This window comes from Arctopsyche grandis, chromosome 12 (assembly GCF_051622035.1).
Source record: "Arctopsyche grandis isolate Sample6627 chromosome 12, ASM5162203v2, whole genome shotgun sequence".
In the NCBI taxonomy this organism is placed as follows: Eukaryota; Metazoa; Arthropoda; class Insecta; order Trichoptera; family Hydropsychidae; genus Arctopsyche; species Arctopsyche grandis.
In genome coordinates, this window is record NC_135366.1 from 28,834,108 (window position 1) to 28,854,152 (window position 20,045).

At 30.5% G+C, this 20,045-nt stretch overlaps 1 protein-coding gene across 1 annotated transcript in view; it reads left to right on the forward strand.

Annotated features, from left to right (window-relative positions):
- The window catches only part of LOC143920128 (neuropeptides capa receptor-like), a 154,417-nt gene that overhangs the window by 54,386 nt on the left and 79,986 nt on the right, over nt 1-20,045 (forward strand). Inside the window, exon 2 of the mRNA XM_077442843.1 lies at nt 12,041-12,535. Coding sequence (XP_077298969.1) covers nt 12,160-12,535 — 376 coding nt within the window. The 5' untranslated portion in view covers nt 12,041-12,159. The remainder of the gene's footprint in view (nt 1-12,040; nt 12,536-20,045) is intronic.

A 20,045-nucleotide genomic window follows, 5' to 3' on the forward strand; every position in this document is an offset into this window, starting at 1 on the left:
GTCATAAAATACATTCGTATAATTATTTAGAATGGGTGAATTTTTAGTTTTACGTGCATTTTATATAAATATTTTATTTTCACTGTGTAATTTCCGGTATAATATAAACAGACATACATACATACATATGTTATATTTTAGCAGATGTTTTTAGAATATTTTCGAACTGTTATAAATTTACAAATTTTTATAGCCGAAGTCATATGATTAATTAAATTTCATTACGATGAGACTTGAACGACGGAAATGAGATTTTTCTTTCACAATTTTTCCTTCTGCTTGTTCGTTCTTTTCCGAAATAAACTTGAAATTTGCACTCGAGAAATTAATAATGAGACTTTATTAAAAAAATTCATCACCCCCTATCCGACCGTCTTTCGTTCATTATTGGCGAATAAAGCAATTTCATTTTAAAAATGTATCAAACGACATGTTTAAGGAATTTTTATCTTAATTGACTGTATGTACGTATGTAAAAAAGTTACGAAAATGTAATTTCATCTCAAAAATACGACCTCTAAAAATAGGAGTAGTTTGAAAAGAGATTAATTCGATTATATATAATTACACTGTTCGACAAATGAGCTTTTATCTCGCAATTTTACCGATTTAAAATTCAGCACACTTCCAGTTAAACCTTTTAAACCAAAACAAAAAATAGTATAGCCAGAACACTATCCCAATAAAAATGTTTCAATGGAAAAAACTCAATATAAAATAGTATTAACAGTGGGAAAAAATCCCAAGTGAAAATACGTACTTTTGACTGTTGATTTGAACTGGATGACTAATTAGAGAGATTTGAAAGCTGAAAAGTACTACAAATAAAAGATAAAATACCCGACTATAGATTCCAAAATTCATTTTGAACAGGAAATTGACATATTTTGAGACATCGACCGAACAACACCAAGATATAGAAAAATCGCGCGATTTCAAAAACACATACATATGTATCTCTGAATCTCGAGTCAATCAACATTTTTACTACCAGATTTGTGTTCACTGGGCTTTTAAGAAAAGTCATATCTATAAGAAAAGTCAGCTCTATAAGAAAAGTCATATCTCGTCTCTGAACCATTTTTCGTGTCGAACAGTATTATTAATGTAGTACATTACAATACGTTTAAAAATCTTTTTCTATTTTATGCATCGTATTTCGTTTTTTATTCGATTCACTTTATCCAGATGAAATTTAAGTGAATTCCATCCGGTTAATAAAAGTCATCTCCCACTAACGTGTCTACTATTACAGATTTATTATACATATGTAGAAAAAGCTTTAATGTTTTATTTATTAGAATCACTTTAGTGAAATTGGTTTTAAAACTCGTCCTACGTATGTATGTACTTCTAGACACATTAAAAGCATACCAAACCCTAGAACATAATATTTACATCGAATTTATGCATTTATAGAATAAATATAAAACACTCGGATATTTTTTTCTCATACTAAAGTAAAACCAAAAGTCATTAAGTCTCTACAAAAACTACATATGTAGTCGTGTTTTGTGATCATTTAATATCAAATTTATCACCATTGTAGAACATTTTCAGTTGTGCAATATTGCAAAAACAATGCTAAATAAATTGCATGCCATTGTTGTTTTAGAATAATTAAAACACATTTTCAACGACTTTCAGTCACGCAATTTTTCCGACACATTTTTCAAAGCACAGAGATTTAAGAAGTACAAGAGTTGTTTCACAAAGATTTATTTATAATATAAATCAAGTATTATCTTGTATATACATATGTATATGTATTTATTTCGTGATTTTTTTTTACTTTTTAATAAATAATAAACGTTCAATACTCATGTATTGAAGTTTATTTTTTACAATGCGCACTAGTCATTGAGAGCTTTCTTGGGTGTGTATTTTTAATTTGAATACAAAAAATACCCAAAAAAATTACAAAATTTATGAAATATGCAAAATTTCATGATTTACGTCATTTTGGCTTCCTCACATTTCATAAAATTTCCACTTTTTTGTATACAGATCAAAGATATATATGTACATATATACTCAAAAAAGCTCTCGATGACTATCATTTTCAAATTAATCACAAAAACATGAAAAAAATTGTGATTTTCTTCCTCCAGAAAATAACGCTTTCTCCAGACATTTATTTAACATTACCTAAAATAATTTATTTAACATTACCTTGATACATTTTCTATTAAGTTCATCGATGGAAATCCTACATATATATACAATATATACATACATATGTATTTGAACGATAAAATGAAAGAAATTGACAATGACCAAAGTGAAAGCGAATTCAACTCGAATGTCGTAAAAAAGATGCATGGAAATCAGTTTTAGCGAAATTTCCGAGAAAAATTCCTTGATTCGATCAATCCAGTTGAAAAGTCTTTCTACGATTCGGCCACGTGTGAAAATGCGAACCTTTTGCGGAAATGAAAATATCTGAGTTGTTGTTTTATATACATACATACATATTTGGATTCATTTATGTCACAATTTTCTTTGTAAACATATACATATATGTAGTTTCCTCTATCATTTACGAGATTTCATACTAAATTTTTTGCATACTTTCACACAACACCACACAAATTGGATATAAACCAACAGTTCAACAATTTGTTAACATTTTTGATCTATCACTAGCCAGCAGTATGGCTTAATGGTAGCGTGTATGTTTAGCACCAAGTGATTCGATCAGTAGTTTCGATCCGCCATACCGCTGGTTAGATTTGGGGGTATTTGTGACTCCAAATCGATCGTTTCTAATCAGAGTTTGCCAATTTTATGTGATCATTGTTGAAACAGTTCCTCAAAATTGGAAAAAATCATCTTTCCTGTTGTCACAAATCTTCTGTATTTATTGTGTGTATAATTTGTAAAAATTTTGTACAAAATCTAAATCCATAGATTTCTCAATGGATTAATTCTGTAATTAATTAATTAATTAATTGTTATTTCGTTTTCTTCAGCTTCTGGAAATACAGTGATTTACATATATATTAATAAAAAGCTGCATTATTTTTAATTAATTGTCCAGGAAGACGCATTGGGATATTCCTGTCAAGCCTTCGCAATAAAAAAAATGCGCAATTTCAATATTGGTGTGCCAAAAGTGAGTATTGAAATTAATAGTCGGATCGTTTTTCTATAGATTGTGATTTTTTATTGCCTTCAATTACAAATAATCAATTATTTAGCGAATTTTAAAAGTCAAAAATATATATACATATGTATGTACACGGTGCACTACAGTTCGGTGCAAATCTTTTAGGAGTTCATTGAGAATTTAGATAATAAAAAAATATCAAAATAAAAAACCAATCCTTGTAAACGATTGTCATACCATTACGAAAAAAATGTGTAAGAAAAAAACACATTTTTGACTTTTAAAGTTCGCTAGATAATTATTTATATGTGTTTTAAAGCAATACAAAATCACAATCAATAGAAAAAACACTTGACCATTAATTCCAATACTCAATTTTGGCAGAAAAATACTATATTTTGATTTAAAGACTGTGAAAGGCAAAAATCTGTTAAAAAAAACTGGGAATTTTTTTAAAGGATTAAAATCAATTTAAATACAATATATAATCTGACACCACTTATTATATAATAATAATAATAATAATAATAAGTGGTGTCTCTCTTCATTCTCTGCACCACTTCCTAAGTTATGGAAGTCACGACTAGAGGTAGGATAGCCAAGGTGCCGCTCATTGTTCCATTGTTGTAAATCCTTTGTAAAAAAGGTTCGGCAAACATTTAACAACGCATTTACAACATTTGAACAATACGCGGCACCTTCTGGGTCCGGGCTACTCTACTAACTCAACCATTTAGAAAGGTTGAATTAGTTTATTTAATTATGATTTTATTAAGAATTCTTTTTTCTATGTCATGTTTTATTTAGTTATCTTTTATTTATTTAATTTGTATATTTGTATATTTAATTTGTTTATTTAAATTGTATTTTTTCCTTTTGTCCTTCTTAATCTTTTAAGCACACTCGTCGCTTTGGAGCAATCTGTTATATGAGTGTGCTTGATTAATTGATTTTGTAATAAAATAAAAATAATACATTCGAAATACAAAATTCCATGCATTGTTTTCATAATTTCGAAACAACACTATAAATCACTAACTAACTAATTAGTACTTTCATAAAGCCTCGTAATTGCTCAATTCCATGACACAAGTATTATTAATTTACAAGAAGATTACCTATAATTTATATCGATGTATTTTCACGTTGTATTTACCCCTAATATTATATTTTTATACATTTTTTAAAAAAATGACACTTATAATTATGTCATATCCGTATACAAGAAACGCGACAATATTTTAATATGATATAATTCAAATCGTATAACAAAAACCCAAGTGAATTTACAAAGGGGCTTTAAAGCGTCAAACAAACTCGAGCGAAAGTGTATATCAATTTATCCTTTATCAAGTGTGTCACGTCTCTCTTTTCGCTCACTAATTAAATTTACCTGGAATACTTCCCGTCGGCATAGAACGCACATTCTAAACTTTACAACTTGTGTGGTGTCACCTGAATGTTTTACGATTGTTCTCCGAGAATAATTATGTATAGCACGACAAACAACACCTTTTCGCACGTGGCAAAGTCACGTCTATTTTCGCGACCGCAAAGCTCTCGGATTAAAACTACACGGCGATTTTTGCGCGAATGTAATGTGTGTAGAATAATGATTATGTTTTAAATCTTTCCATTCATCTGGTTTCAATTTTTGAATTTTTAACTAACGGTCAAAATTATGCGTCGGCTTAATAGCCTGCGTGCGTTGCGCGAATGCGAATTGGGATAAGTTGTTTTTCGCACCCAAAAAGCGAACGTTTCAAATTTTATTTTTTAATTAAACTACCACTACGTGATTTGGAAGAAATTTCTGTATTCATTATGGTTCTAAGCTTTTTTGTAATATAAATTTACTGTAGAGTTTTCAGCGAAAGTTTTTTTAAGTCAACATTCGATTATTCGAGTGCAAAATTTGATTGTATTAATAATTCAACTGTTCATTTTATATCCAACTTTTGAATTTAAATACGTTTTATTATATTATATATATACATTTCAGTATTGTTTATTCAACTCAAATAATAACTGTTCGAATGTATGTATATTTAATAACATAATTTTAATAAGAAATATCACAGCCAAATATAATTCGAATACAATAAAAAATATGTTAAAGTTGTTTTTACATTAATATTTAATAATATTAATATTTATGTACTATTTTAAAATTAAAAAAGGCAGAATCGAGATGATAAATGTATTCTCATTTTTATGTTTTTAGAAAAAATCGAACTTTAATAATAAATAAAAATTACAATTCGCACATTTGCTGTCGTAAATTTAAAAAATTAAATAAAATTTCAAGTATGTATATTAAAAAAGTAATCAAAACTAATTTAATACTTTTGATAACTTTTAAAACATTTTATTTTTTTAGGACAATAAAATAACTACATTTTTTTAGTTTTAATTTTACTTACGAGGGCTGGACACCAGCGCCTTGTCCATACAAACGTATTACACTTCTCCCTTCCTCAATTATGGCAATAAAAAAATTATTTTTTAATATGCTATAGATATCTACCATAGATAGGCATGTTTTCTATTTTTTTATTTTTTTGATTAATTATTTTTTATAGGAGCTAGGAGCCGCCAAACATCTATAAAATCGCCTCTTTTTTACACCCACGAAAAGAGTCCGGCGTGCTTATTTAACGGTTGATTTTTAAAAAAATACGAACACACAAACAAAGAAAATATCTTTCTCATACCGATGATGAATTTTTTTTTAAATTGGTCCAGTTTCAGAGGAGAAAACTGGAGAATACGAAACCTCGATTTTGTCGATTTAAAATACGTATTATCTGGTCAAAGCGCAACTGTCGCATTCACTCAATATGTATATATATTGATATATATATTATCGCATTCATTCAATATATACATTCACTCAATTTATATATCGAAGAAAGGAACGGCAACAAAATTAAGGTTTTGGGTATACAGCCCTCTTAAGGTTATGTGGGAAAATTCATTTTAAATCGTCGAAAAATTTTCATACAATTTTAGCGCGAATTAGGACCAAAATAATGATTGATAAAATACAATTGCATAATTTTTCTACTGTTTATCTAATTATATACATACATATATAAAAAATAAAAGGAATAATACATATGTATATATATGTCAATTTTGCTAAAAAAAATTATAATTATTAGAATATATAAAGGCAGTAAAACATTTTATGACTCATTCCGTAAATTATTATATAGAACCAACTTATTAAAATGACCGACGTTGCTCGAGTGAGCGAAAGTTGGAAGAAACATAAATAATAATTGAAATTTTCCAGTCTTCAGGCCAAATTAGAGAGCCACAACTTCAAAAACAAACAAACATTAGTCTTTATATACATAGTAAACATTAATAATATCAATAATACCACAAAAGTACACCGATTTTAAGCTTTACACTCATTTATTTCGGTGCAATAAAAACCAAATCCTTTTTTAATCGACCAAAAACCGTACAAAAGCGCTTACAAATGGACCATTTATTGCGCACAATTAAAATCCTATAATACGTCCCAATATCGGCAAACATCCCCCGATACATCGAAACCGACCCTTTTAATTAAATTCAAACGAAAGCCACCCTAATCGTCGGGGACGTCTGAAAGTGTCACCGATAGCGAGAGTTGCATACATCGGCCCATTAAAATGTATGAACCTCGACAATATTATAATGTTCACGCTCTAGTTGGAGGGTGACAACGACGACGTGATTTACGACACACACCCTGTACATGTACGGGGTGGATGTTCAAAAAGTTCCAAGAAAGCACTTTGACAAAAACCACCCTACTCACTATGTCTTATCGACAATGAAATTAGATAAATGGGCAAACTCTGATAAGAAACGTTCGACTTGGAGTCACAAATATCCAAGTCTGACCAGCAGCATTAAAGATTAGCATGGGATCGAACCCAGTGACCTCTTGGTGCTTAGCATAAACACAATCACTGAGCCATTCTGTAGTCGTGCTCTTATGTCGGTTGACGGCCTATTGACCGAACGAATACTTGGCTGAATTCAATATATGTGAAATGAAACTTTAGGATGTCTATAATCAATAATAATTAAGCGTATTTTGGAACTCCAATTTTTTACTTATTTTCATTATTTATTTATATACATACATGCTATAATAGCCAGTATATTATCCAGCAGCTTAAGCTTCTGCCTAACAAGGAGAGGCGCCGGGTTCGATCCCATGAGCTAGCCTATCTGGTGTATATCTGGTGCTGCTGGTTCGACCTGGATATTTGTGACTCCAGGTGGATCGTTTCCTATCAGAGTATGCCAATTTTCTCTGATTTCATTGTTGAAACGGTTCCCAATTAAAAATTGGCTAAAAACCTTCCTACCTACTATGTCACCACTATTTGAGTATGATTAATGTACAATAAAATGTATGTACAATTCATAGATGTCTCGTTACTTTGAGAGTTTTTCAGTGTCTTGTAATTCAGCGACTTGTATAATAAAAATGATGTATTGTTTGTAATTGGCCAGGAAGGCGCATTGGGGTTTACCTGTAAGGCCTTCCTGGTATAAAATGTAATAAAATAAAAATAATAAGAGGAAGCACTGAAAGGTTTTTTATTCAAAAATTAAAATATTAAGAAGAAAAAACTAGTAACTGTTACAAAGTGCCCTCCTGTGAAACTTGTTATTTTAAGATTGTTAAGATTATTAAGAAACAATTTTAAGATTACTTACAATCGTCAATAGATTGCATGTAATAGTACAGAAAGTTATTTTCTGGTAAAAATCGTATCCAGAGATCTTATTTACTATCTAACTTTGCGTCGTAGTATTCAAGATTGGTTTAGTTGCTTTTCAGAATGTTCTCATTTCACAGTCTTAAAAATAATTGCAGTATTCATGCGTTAGAATTGTTCAAATGAACGGTTAAAACTATTGAATTTGAATAATGCTACAAACTTTTCATTATTGCCTTCACATTTTCTCTGGAAATCAGCATCTGTCATCTTTCATGACAGAATCAAGTACAAAAAATCTATTAATTCAAAAAGAGTAGAATGTGAATTTTGTAATTTAAAATATTCAGCTTTCCCCGACCCTGTTAAGCAAAAGTAAGAGTATACTTCTAATTGAGTCGAATCAATATTGGCAAGGGTGCTTTCAAGTCAACATAAAACCTCACACACACAACCTAATAAAACAAAACTCCAAAAGCTTACGTAATTTAACAAATTGACGAAAAATAACCCGTTTTCGGGAACTTTTTGAAAGCTCTGCGCATACATACATATTATATTGTGTATTAAAGGTCCGTCGTAAACACTCGACCCCACCGACAGGGAAAAAGTCTGAACCCTGCGAAATGCCCGAGTTTTTTGCAAAGTGCCCGCCCGTGAAACGGACTGTAATTAATCTTCCCGGGACGAAATAATAGCCGAGATATCATCGTCGCCGTGTGGACTCGGAAAATGCGCATTTTTTCCTTTAGTCGTCGGGAAAAACAGACGAGCTCGTATTGTTAGTATGCGCGTATGTGTATGTGTGTGCGATAGCGATCCGCTATCGTGGAAAATCCCGTGAAAAATTGACGGAAAACTCGCAATGACGCGATGTCGCGAATCGGCCTATCGTCAATTGTATACCTGAGTGACTGTACGTTTCAGAGATTGCTTTATCCAAACATATACATATGTACATATGTCAGTGAATCAGTTCTAAAAAGTAATAACATTTAATTTTTAATACAATATTGAAATTCTTCATCAACTCAAAATAAAATAAAATTTTATCGCGCTCTCATATTACCATTATAAACCTATGCTTCACTTACATGGAAAAACGCCTCGAATACTAACCTTTCTAAGCTCCAAATAATACAAAATAAATCCATAAAAATAATTTACAATACACCCATATATACCAACTTGAAAAAACTGCATGCCATAAATAATATTCCGTTTGTTATAGACATTATTAACAAATTAACCAGTAGAATCACTAATAACCATACTAACACACTTGTGAAGAGTCCGGTGATTATAACAACATGTCAATACCCTTCAGGTATAAACACAGATTACCTAAACATAATCTGCTTTAGATCATCGACTTTAGAGAGTCTTTAATTAATATTATGTATTAGATGTATTATGACCATTTATAAGAATTGTAAATAGGTTTTTGAAATCTTTTTCTTATTATGCTGTACATTAACATTAGAATGATATATAATACTATGATTATTAATAAAATAAAATAAAAATTGTTAAATAGAACATGATCACTAAATTAGTGGCTATTCAAATTTATATAAGATGTATTGTGAACATAATTTAGTAATAATAAAAAGCATTTAAAAATCAAAATCAAATACAATATTAAAGAAGTTTACAATTTATGTAATTATAACTTTTTAGCACGGACACACATATCATTGCAAAAGTTATTCTCACTGAAGAAACTTTCACATTTGATCACAATATTCTCGATAGTATGTAATAAGAGCCCCATATACTTGTGTTAGATATTCCAATCAATTCAAGCGTAAGAGTATGTTCTTTAGAAACTATGTACATAATTATAATCAAAGTGTCGTTGACGTTAACGTCAACCCATTGACGTGGAGGAATTTGACGTTTACGCACGATTTGACATTCGAAACTGTCAAACGATCACGGAAAACCATAGCCGAAGTTTGAAAGCCATCCGTTTGATATATACATACATACATACGTATGTATATACGAGATTATATCGATATCTGTACAAAGACGAGTGTGTGTGCTCAGCGAGGGAAACTTTATAGAATGCATTTGACTTAAACCCCTCCACATATATACTTTTGCATACAAACTCTAGTACTAGTCATAAAACTGGTTCGCTTTGTAATTTCAGATCGAAGGGATTTTTCGAATATTTATTTGCTTTTTTGTTTACTTATGTACATACATATTTGGAAGTCGTGTAAAATGTAAGGGTTTTTTATTTTGATTTGAATAATATGCGTGTCATTTTGGGTTGGGATGAAACGTACATAATTTATACTGCTAATTATTATTTTTAAAAATTATAATTATAATATATACTGTAAGGTCAAGTCAGTTTAATGTGGCGTATTTTTAATTGAAAATATTTCATTATGATTTTGATTAAATGATTGAATTTTTCTAAAACAAATTTACTAACAAATCATTTTTTAATTCAATTAAATTTCGAAAATAAAAATAAATTATCATTAAAATGCATTCATCATTGTCTTAATAAAGTTGCATATTGTTCGCAATAATTAAATTAATACCACTTATAATGTAATTATTGCGCGCATATATATAATATCACTATAGTTTTTTATGGTAATATCACTATTATATTTTAAAATAAAAGAGCGTGCCCAATTACCATAAAAAGTTCACATTTATTTATTTATTTATACAGGCATACACCCATTTTTAATAACACAGCATCTATGGTCAACATTATAAATAATTATTATTCAAGGCCAATTACAAACATTAAAATCAACCAAAGAGACATCTATGGACAAATTTTCGCAGCTTTTTACATATCAATAAATTATGAGATGCTCTAAGCTCAAATTTTGCGAGAAATAGGACAGGATTGCCAATTTCCAATGAAATCAGATAAATTGGCAAACTCTGAAAGAAAACGAGTGGACCTTGAAGTCACATATTCATGATCTGGCCAGCATTAAAGCCAGGAATAGAACCTGTTACAAAACAATTAAAAATATTACATGCTAACCACTGATCTTTTTTACTAGCTAAATTGTTTATCTGAGAATCAGGCATAAATTCATGCAATCATGCAATATTTACTTTAAAAAAAAATATGTATGTTAACGAAAAATTCACTATTTCAAGGCTGAGATGTAATTTTGAATTATATCATACTTTTTTGCGTTCTTTAAATATGTATATAAAAAATGTAGAATAAGGAAATATTTTTTTTATTTTTAAATGCTTTTTATTATTACGAAATTATGTTCACAATACATCATATATCTATTTTAATAGCTACTGATCAGTTACTGATCATTTTCTATTTTACAATTTAATTTAATTCGGTTAGTAATCATAGTATTATATTATTTTAATGTTAATCTACAGCATTATAGGAAAAAGAGCTCAAAAACCTATTTACAATCCTTATAAATGTTCATAATACATAATATTAATTAAAGACTCTCTAAAGTCGATGACTTAAAGCAGATTGTGTTTAGGTAATCTGTGTTTATACCCGAAGGGTATAGACATTTTGTTGTAATCACTGAGACTCTTCACAAGTGTGTTAGTATGGTTATTAGTGATTCTGTCATAGAATCTACTGGTTAGTTTGTTAGTAATGTGTGTAACAAACGGAATATTATATATGGCATGCAGTTTTTTCAAGTTAGTATATATGGGTGTATTATAAATTATTTTAGGGATTTATTTTGTATTACTTGGAGCTTGGAAAGATTAGTATTCGAGGCGTTATTCCATACAGGTGAAGCATAAGTTAATAATGGTAATATGAGCGCGCGATATAATTTTATTTTATTTTGAGTTGATAAAGAACTATGGCGATTAAATATTGGATATATTGAGAATATACCCCGCATCGCCTTGCATAAGGAAATATGTTTATACGTACATATATGTATATATGTATCTTTATTATAATGATATAGTAATTTTTTTATTAAAATTATACATAAGAAAATATTTCCAAAGCAGAGTGTGTATTTTCAATACGAAATTTACATCCGCTAACTCACAATCATATTTAATTTAAACTTTGAACCGTTCCCCCGCTGAATGGCTAAACTTCAACAAATCATGTTTAAAAGATGAGAAACGTTGACATTTTTATTTCGAATAATGTAAAACTTTCCCATATAAATACACATTAACGATGACAAAACTTTTCTTGTTACAGAGACGAAACGGAAGCAAGATGGAGACATCGACGTAGTCGAGAAAACCACACTTAACAACACCCACTAAATCGAATACAAATTTTTCAATCGAATCTAAATCATAATCAAATAAAACGAAATGGAGGCACCGTACGTGATCCCGAACGCCGTTATGGACGAATCCTTCTCGGGAAATTACTCGTCGATTTTCAGTACCGGTGGCGCTTTTCCGGAAAACTTCTCGGCTAAGCCGGAGAACATGGATCTGTGCGATGGGATGAATCCTTTATTCAATTGCTCCATCGAGGAGTATCTCCAATACATCCTGGGTCCTCAGAGATTGGATTTGACCGTAGCTGTACCGATTACGGTCGTATATGTACTCATCTTTGTCACTGGGGTCGTCGGAAACGTTTCAGTTTGTGTTGTGATTGTCAAGAATCAATCTATGCATACGGCTACCAACTACTACCTATTCAGTTTGGCCATCAGTGATTTGATGCTGTTACTCCTAGGTAAGTTTTTATTTAACCATATGCTTGATTTTGATTAAGATCAGTTCAGATGTTACTTAAGAATGAACCAAAAATTCATACACACCTACATATTTAGATTAAATGTCAAAATATAAAATTCTTAATAAAAATTGCAACCCACCACTCGTAATATACATATATATATATATATATATATATATATATATATATATATATATATATATATATATATATATATATATATATATATATATATATATATATATATATATATATATATATATATCCATAAGTACATATGTATAATAAGAAATGTTGTATATACAATTGTAAGAATCTTCTCCAATTCTTGTTCGAGACATAAATTACCATGTGGAACGTTCCGGTTGAAATTTATTGCGTGTGATTAATGAATTGGTGGTCTTTGGTGTCGGGTATTAAATCAAATCGTAATTAAGCGGTTTCGTCGCTTGAATTCAGATGATTTTAAGCCACCGGCCGAATTGTGTTAATTGAATCGGAACGGTGGGAAATAAATAGCCATAAATTTCGGCCGAAAAACGTCGATTTTCGGACTCTATCGTGTGTTCGAATATCACGAAAGGAGATTAATCGACGTGAAAAGAAGAAATATATATAAAAAAAAATGGTCGTGTGGTGTAGATATCGTGTAGGGAATGTAACAGAAGTGTATTAAATAATTTAATGATTTATGTACAAATAACTACATAAGACATTATGTATATCAAACATATACATATGTACATATGTAAGAACCCTCATATGAAACGGTGACATTGAAAATTCATTAATCAGTGAAAACTCCATTAAATCAATTTATTGAAAGAGAAATAATAAGCTTTTGATGTTTTATTTTTGTATAAAAATTATGAAAAAAATAAATAAATCGAAAGCACATATTTTCTAACATTTTTTATGTAACTTCAAGTCATTTTATGTATTTTTTTTGTAATTAAGTTTTATTTATATGAGACACAACGTTTATAATACTTATAGGTAGATATTTATAAGGAAACACGTATCTGCCATTATATATATTTATAATTTATAAACAATTATAATATATAGATATAAAAATATAAATTCCTCTAAGTCGTGAAATTCGATATTTACTTGCTTAAATAAAATTTTAAACAGATTAAAAAAATAAACAGAATATATTTTTCTGAAATTAACAAAGGCAAAATCTTCTTCGAATAGTTGATTTTAATTATTTTTTTTCCTTTGCAGACAAATGCTTTGCTCTTTAGATGTATAATATCAAAAAAAAAATAACCCCGATGAAGACACTCTACAGTAGCTCCTAATTGCCTATTAAATTTAAGAAAGTAAAATAAACACAAAACAAACATGATAAGACTAACAATATGTCAGTAACGGAAGAGTTTGTTTCAAATACTATACAGTATAATACATATGTATGTATATATGTATCTTTAAGAAGATTCATTGCAATCTATATATTTAAAACATACATTCAAGCTCATAACTATCATTCAATATGTATTAAAATATGTAATATCTTAATAAGAAGGAATATCAAATAATGAATTTAATTTAGATTATATTTTTTTAATTTAATAAAGTCCTATATATTAAAAGATACGTTAAAAAATATACATCAACTTTCAGGTATTAAATTTTTTATAATAATTATTTCCAAATAAAAAATCAGAAACTGTCAGTAAAAATTTCAAACACCTAAAAACCGCACACGAAAAAAATACGAACATTTCCTGTGATTTTCATTGTGCGTTTTCATCATTTTTGCAATTTTCACTGCACATGTACGGTTCAATCACAAACTTTTATAAATTGAAAACGTACATATACTCTGAAATATGACTTTTCCGAGCGAAATTTTCCCAAGCCGTTAAAAATAATGGAATCAACAAAATTACATATGTTATAAAAGATATAGACAAAGCTACACAAACACAAACGCAAAATGCAATTCCTACAAAAGATAATCCGAGACACAGACGATGTGGCACACTTGCACCATTTGGATCAATTTTCCCAGACGCTCAATTCGATTTTCAAAGGGTGGCTCGTGTCACTTAAAGCAATCCCTCTTCCTCCATACAACCACTCAGTGTAACGATAAAAAATGTAACGGCTCTTTTTAACGCCAACTCTAAAAATAACGACTCCAATATGCGCGACCCATCCGTTTCAATAAACTTGCTTCATTCACACTTTATTGTTTACTACCGCATTAAAATAATATCGACCTTAAATATATCCGAGAACATCTGAGATAATGTATCTATCAATATTAATAAACATACACACACAGAGATTAAGCTTCGGGAAAATGAGCTCGGGGGCAAACGGAAAACCCTTTCAATTATGATTACGTACTGATTGATGAATTAAGATCAATCCATTCAACGATATCGGCCAATTTAATTTGGGCATTGGTTTTGCAAATTATATTTAATATTTTAATAATGATTAGTTGGTGCTACTTTAGTATGCGGTCGACCTTAGAATGCGATCTATCTTTGAATCGCAGTCGATTATTTTTTTTTTACTTGTATCGTAGCAACGAAATGTTTATTATAAATTTTGTTTTTTTCTGTCGCCCCATAATGTTGTCGAATCATTACTATCAAAATATCATCAGCAGATACATATCTCTTAACCAAATCTTAAATGAATAGGGCCAACCTTAACTTAACCTAACCTAACCCTTAAATAAATAAGTGTTGGCTGCTATGATATGTTTTTTTTTGTGAAAGTATTGATGCAATAAAACTTAAAAAAAACATATATTTGCAGCCAACACCTATTTATTTAAGGGTCAGGATAGGTTAGGTTAAGTTAAGGTTAGCCCTATTCATTTATGATTAGGTTGCTAAGGTCGATATTATTCAGTCTGTGTCACACGCGAGAACTGAGACAGTGAGACCGCATATAAAGAGAAAACGTGAAGGTAGATCGCATACTAAAGTGGATATGTGAAGGTAGACCGCATACTAAAGTAGCATCGATTAGTTTATATTACTACGCATACGTTATTAAAATCAATATTCACTAATAAACGACATCCAGTTTACACAAAACTGACTATCAAAATCAACCTTACAGTTTGGACTAGACTTTTGATATATATTTTAGTGTTATTTATATTAAAAATTCAAAGCAAACTTTGTTAGTTTGCACTACGCTTCATTTCAATCTCTCAAATATTTAATAATTTAATTCAAACATGCGGTCTGGATGAAATTGAATACCTCAAGCTACATAGTTTGCAATATTTCAGTCGAAAACATGTCATGTGCATTTACAATAGAGCATGTATTATATTATATGATCGTAAAGACGTCATCTGCACCATTTCTTGCAAGTTGTCTATATAGTTTGAAATTAAATTCGGTTTAGTAATAGTATTCCAGAATTAATTTTCTAATGTAAAAACTGATACAGTTTGTATCATGTCTTTAACCAAGGACTGTGTATTCATCGGATCAAAGATATTTTTTCCAAAAGGGAAAGTATCGTGTATGTGTTTCGTGTAAAGCGCGGCAGTGCTTAAGTGCTTCGGAATGCCCACCTTTCATCTTCTCAGAGTGAAGTGAAATAAAAAAAAATCAAGGAAGAAGTAGAAAGTTCGAAAATGAAAGCTTTGAAATGGAAATATGTTCCGAGCAGAAGTTTTTCGCTTTTGTATATCGCATTTCGCTCTAAAAGAAATAGCTCCCGGATCGATTGGTTTAATGAATGGAATCCGAATAAAGGGGTCGAAAATCTTAAATACGGAGAGTCGCAATCGTATTTTGATTTGAAAAATACAAACATCAAAGATCCTGCGAAGTAATTTCGTTAATTTATTGTTCGGCGGGAAAAGTTCTTCCTTGTGATTTAAACATATTCTTTTGAGGAGACGGCTTCTGAATAAAATCAATTTAAAATTGAAAACTTCCGTTTTTTTATATTAACATTTCAATCTATAACCAAACCAACTAAATATGCAAGTCAAGTACTACTTCATACTATACATATTATACGTATGTACATACATATATAAAAATATTGTTAATTTTTCCGCTTTGTAAATCGTTTTTTGGCCGAATTGACATTTGCTTGATTGGAATTTTTAATTGTTTAAACCTTTCCAGGGAAAATTATGCATTTTTAATCAATTTTACATTAATTTTTCATTTAATATTGGTCAAAAATATGTAGATATTTCAATGTGTCAAATATTTTCAGTATGTCAAACTGTTTTCAATTTATTATAACCGAATTTTAACATGCGTCATACATTGTTTTGTGGAAGGTTTTTTCATTTTTCGACCACATAAGAATAGCCAGGCAATAAGACTAATCTTCTATTATATAAATATGAATGTATTATAATTAAATTAAAACATTTAAAAGAAACGTTTTAAACTCTAAGCAAGCAAGATTCTAAAATATATTTTTGGTGATACAAAATTTTAGTGCCATAAATCCAACTTAGTTATTCAATGCAGTACTTGAGGGAGTTTTCAGGACCTTGGGATGGGGACACAGCAGGATATAAAGTCAACGGTCGCTTCTTGAATCATCTTCAGTTCGCTGAAGATATAGTTTTAATAGCTCGCGATCCAGCTGACCTACTTAACATACTAACACAGCTGGACAGAGAAAGTAGGAAAGTGGGATTAAAAATTAACGTTGATAAGACCAAAATAATGTTCAATAGTTATTGCATGCCTGATAGCATCTCATTATATGACAAACCAGTAGATGTTATTTATATTTAGGTCAAGTAATTGATATGTCCATTTGGACGAATGAATGTGGTTTTTAAATCAAAAATGCCGCTCTGCTTGAAGAAAAAGATCTTCCATCAATGCGTTTTGCCAGTGATGACATCTGGATGTGAAACTTGGACACTGAACGCCAAGATGATACACAAAGTTCAATGCACTCAAATAAGTATGGAACGCAGTATGCTCGGCATAACGAGGAAAGACAGGAAGCGGAGCACGTGGGTGAGAAGTATGACAAGGGTAGTGGACATAATAGATAGAGTAAAGAGATTGAAATGGCAATGGGTGGGGCACGTGGCTAGAAGAATGGACGAAAGGTGGACAAAAGAAGTGCTTGAATGGTACCCTTGAGAATGCAAAAGTGTAAAAGGAAGACCGCAGGGAAGATGGGTAGACGAAATTAGGAATATTTTGATTTTTAAATGCTTTTTATTATTACGAAATTATGTTCACAATACATCTTATATCTATTTTAATAGCTACTGATCTACTGATCATTTTCTATTTTACAATTTTAATTTAATTTGGTTAGTAATTACAGTATTATATTATTCTAATGTTAATCTAATCTAAAGCATAATAGGAAAAAGAGCTCAAAAACCTATTTACAATCCTTATAAATGTTCATAATACATCTAATACATAATATTAATTAAAGACTATCTAAAGTCGATGACCTAAAGCAGATTGTGTTTAGGTAATCTGTGTTTATACCTGAAGGGTATAGACATTTTGTTGTAATCACCGAGACTCTTCACAAGTGTGTTAGTATGGTTATTAGTGATTCTTTCATAGAATCTACTGGTTAGTTTGTTAGTAATGTCTGTAACAAACGGAATATTATATATAGCATGCAGTTTTTTCAGGTTAGTATATATGGGTGTATTATAAATTATTTTAAGGGATTTATTTTGTATTACTTGGAGCTTGGAAAGGTTAGTATTCGAGGCGTTATTCCATACAGGTGAAGCATAGGTTAATAATGGTAATATGAGCGCGCGATATAATTTTATTTTATTTAGCGTTGATAAAGAACTATGGCGATTAAATATTGGATATATTGAGGATATACCCCGCATCGCCTTGCATTTCGCTGCCTCAATGTGAGGTGCCCATCTCATTCTTTTATCAAACGTTACTCCTAAATATTTTATTACTGACTGCCATTTCAGACTTTCTCCAGAGGGGATTTTCAGATCTGAACTTGGCTTATGTTTTCTAACACTAAAGAATATGGCGTCTGTTTTGGTTTGATTAATTTGAATTTTCCACTTAGTGAAGTGTTCAGTCATTTTTTTAATTGCAAATTCAAGATTTTTAAGAATAGTGTCTGGTTTTTTGCTACTTGTGAAGCAAGCTGTATCATCTGCATATAGGGCTATGTGACAGTTTTTTGGAATAGGTATGTCATTTATATATATGGAGAACAAGAGTGGGCCAAGCAAGCTCCCCTGCGGAACGCCAGCTGCGATTATTTTTGGAGACGATAATTCATTATTTACGCTAACCACTAGCTTTCTACGAGTTAAGTACGATTTGATGATGAGAATTAGGTAGTTTGGTATTTTGTTAATAAGGAGCTTATGAATGAGTCCATCGTGCCAAACCGTGTCGAAGGCCTTTTCTATGTCGAGACATACCATTCCGGTACTTCTCTTCATATTAAAGTTCTTCGTCACGTGTTCAGTTAGTCTTGTTAGTTGTTGGGTCGTGGAATGTCCAGTGCGAAATCCAAATTGTTCATTTATTAATTTCTTATTTACGACTTTAAGTAAACGTGTGTAGATTATTTTTTCCAGAATTTTTGAAAGCGTGCAAAGTAAGCTAATGGGTCGATAATTGGCCGGGTTTTTTGAGCTTTTATCGGGCTTAAGTATGGGAATTACGTTGGCTGTTTTCCAGTATTCTGGGAAATACCCGGTGAGTAAACATGCGTTGAATATTTTAGATAGTGAGACTAAAGCTTTAAATGGAAGTTGTTTGATTGTGATGTTATCTATTGAATCTCGCCCAGGTGCCTTTTTATTTTTTAAATTACGTATTATATTTTGGATTTCACACGGATGCACCAATTTTATATTTTTAGTACTGTTAGTGGGAGTTTTTGTGATGATTTTAATGGACCGGTTGACTTTATTATGCGTTGGTATGTGATTGTAATGTTGTGTGAGTGTGTGATGTTTTTGGAAGGATTTTGATAATAGTTCTGCTTTGTCGCAATCACGCGTCACTGAGATTCCTGCATCGTCTAATGGAGGAATCGAGTTTTTTGTCCTGCGAATCGCTTTAGCTAATTTCCATAGAGAGCCATCAACTGAGCTCAATTTTTCTAATTTTTTAGACCAAGCTTCATTTTTGATTTCTTTGATTCTAATTTTAATTTGATATGTGAGCTTATTAATTAATGTTTTCAATGCTGGATTTTTTGATGTTTGCCAAATTTTACGGAGTTTATTTTTACTTTTAATTAGATTTGCAACAAAGTCAGTTATCTCTAATTTGTGTTCAATGTATTGTGTCTTAGGTATGTGAAGGTGTTTGGATCGAGTTATTGATTCCGTTAGGTGTATTATGGAGCTGTCGATTTCGGTTTTGTTTGTGAGTGTGGTAGAAGTTAGAATGGTTTGGTCATTTATGTATGACTTGAACTCTCGCCAGTTAGCTCTCCCGTAATCCCAACTATGCTTGATGATTTCCTCGGGTTTCCCGTCGATTGAGAAGATTATCGGGAGATGATCAGACGA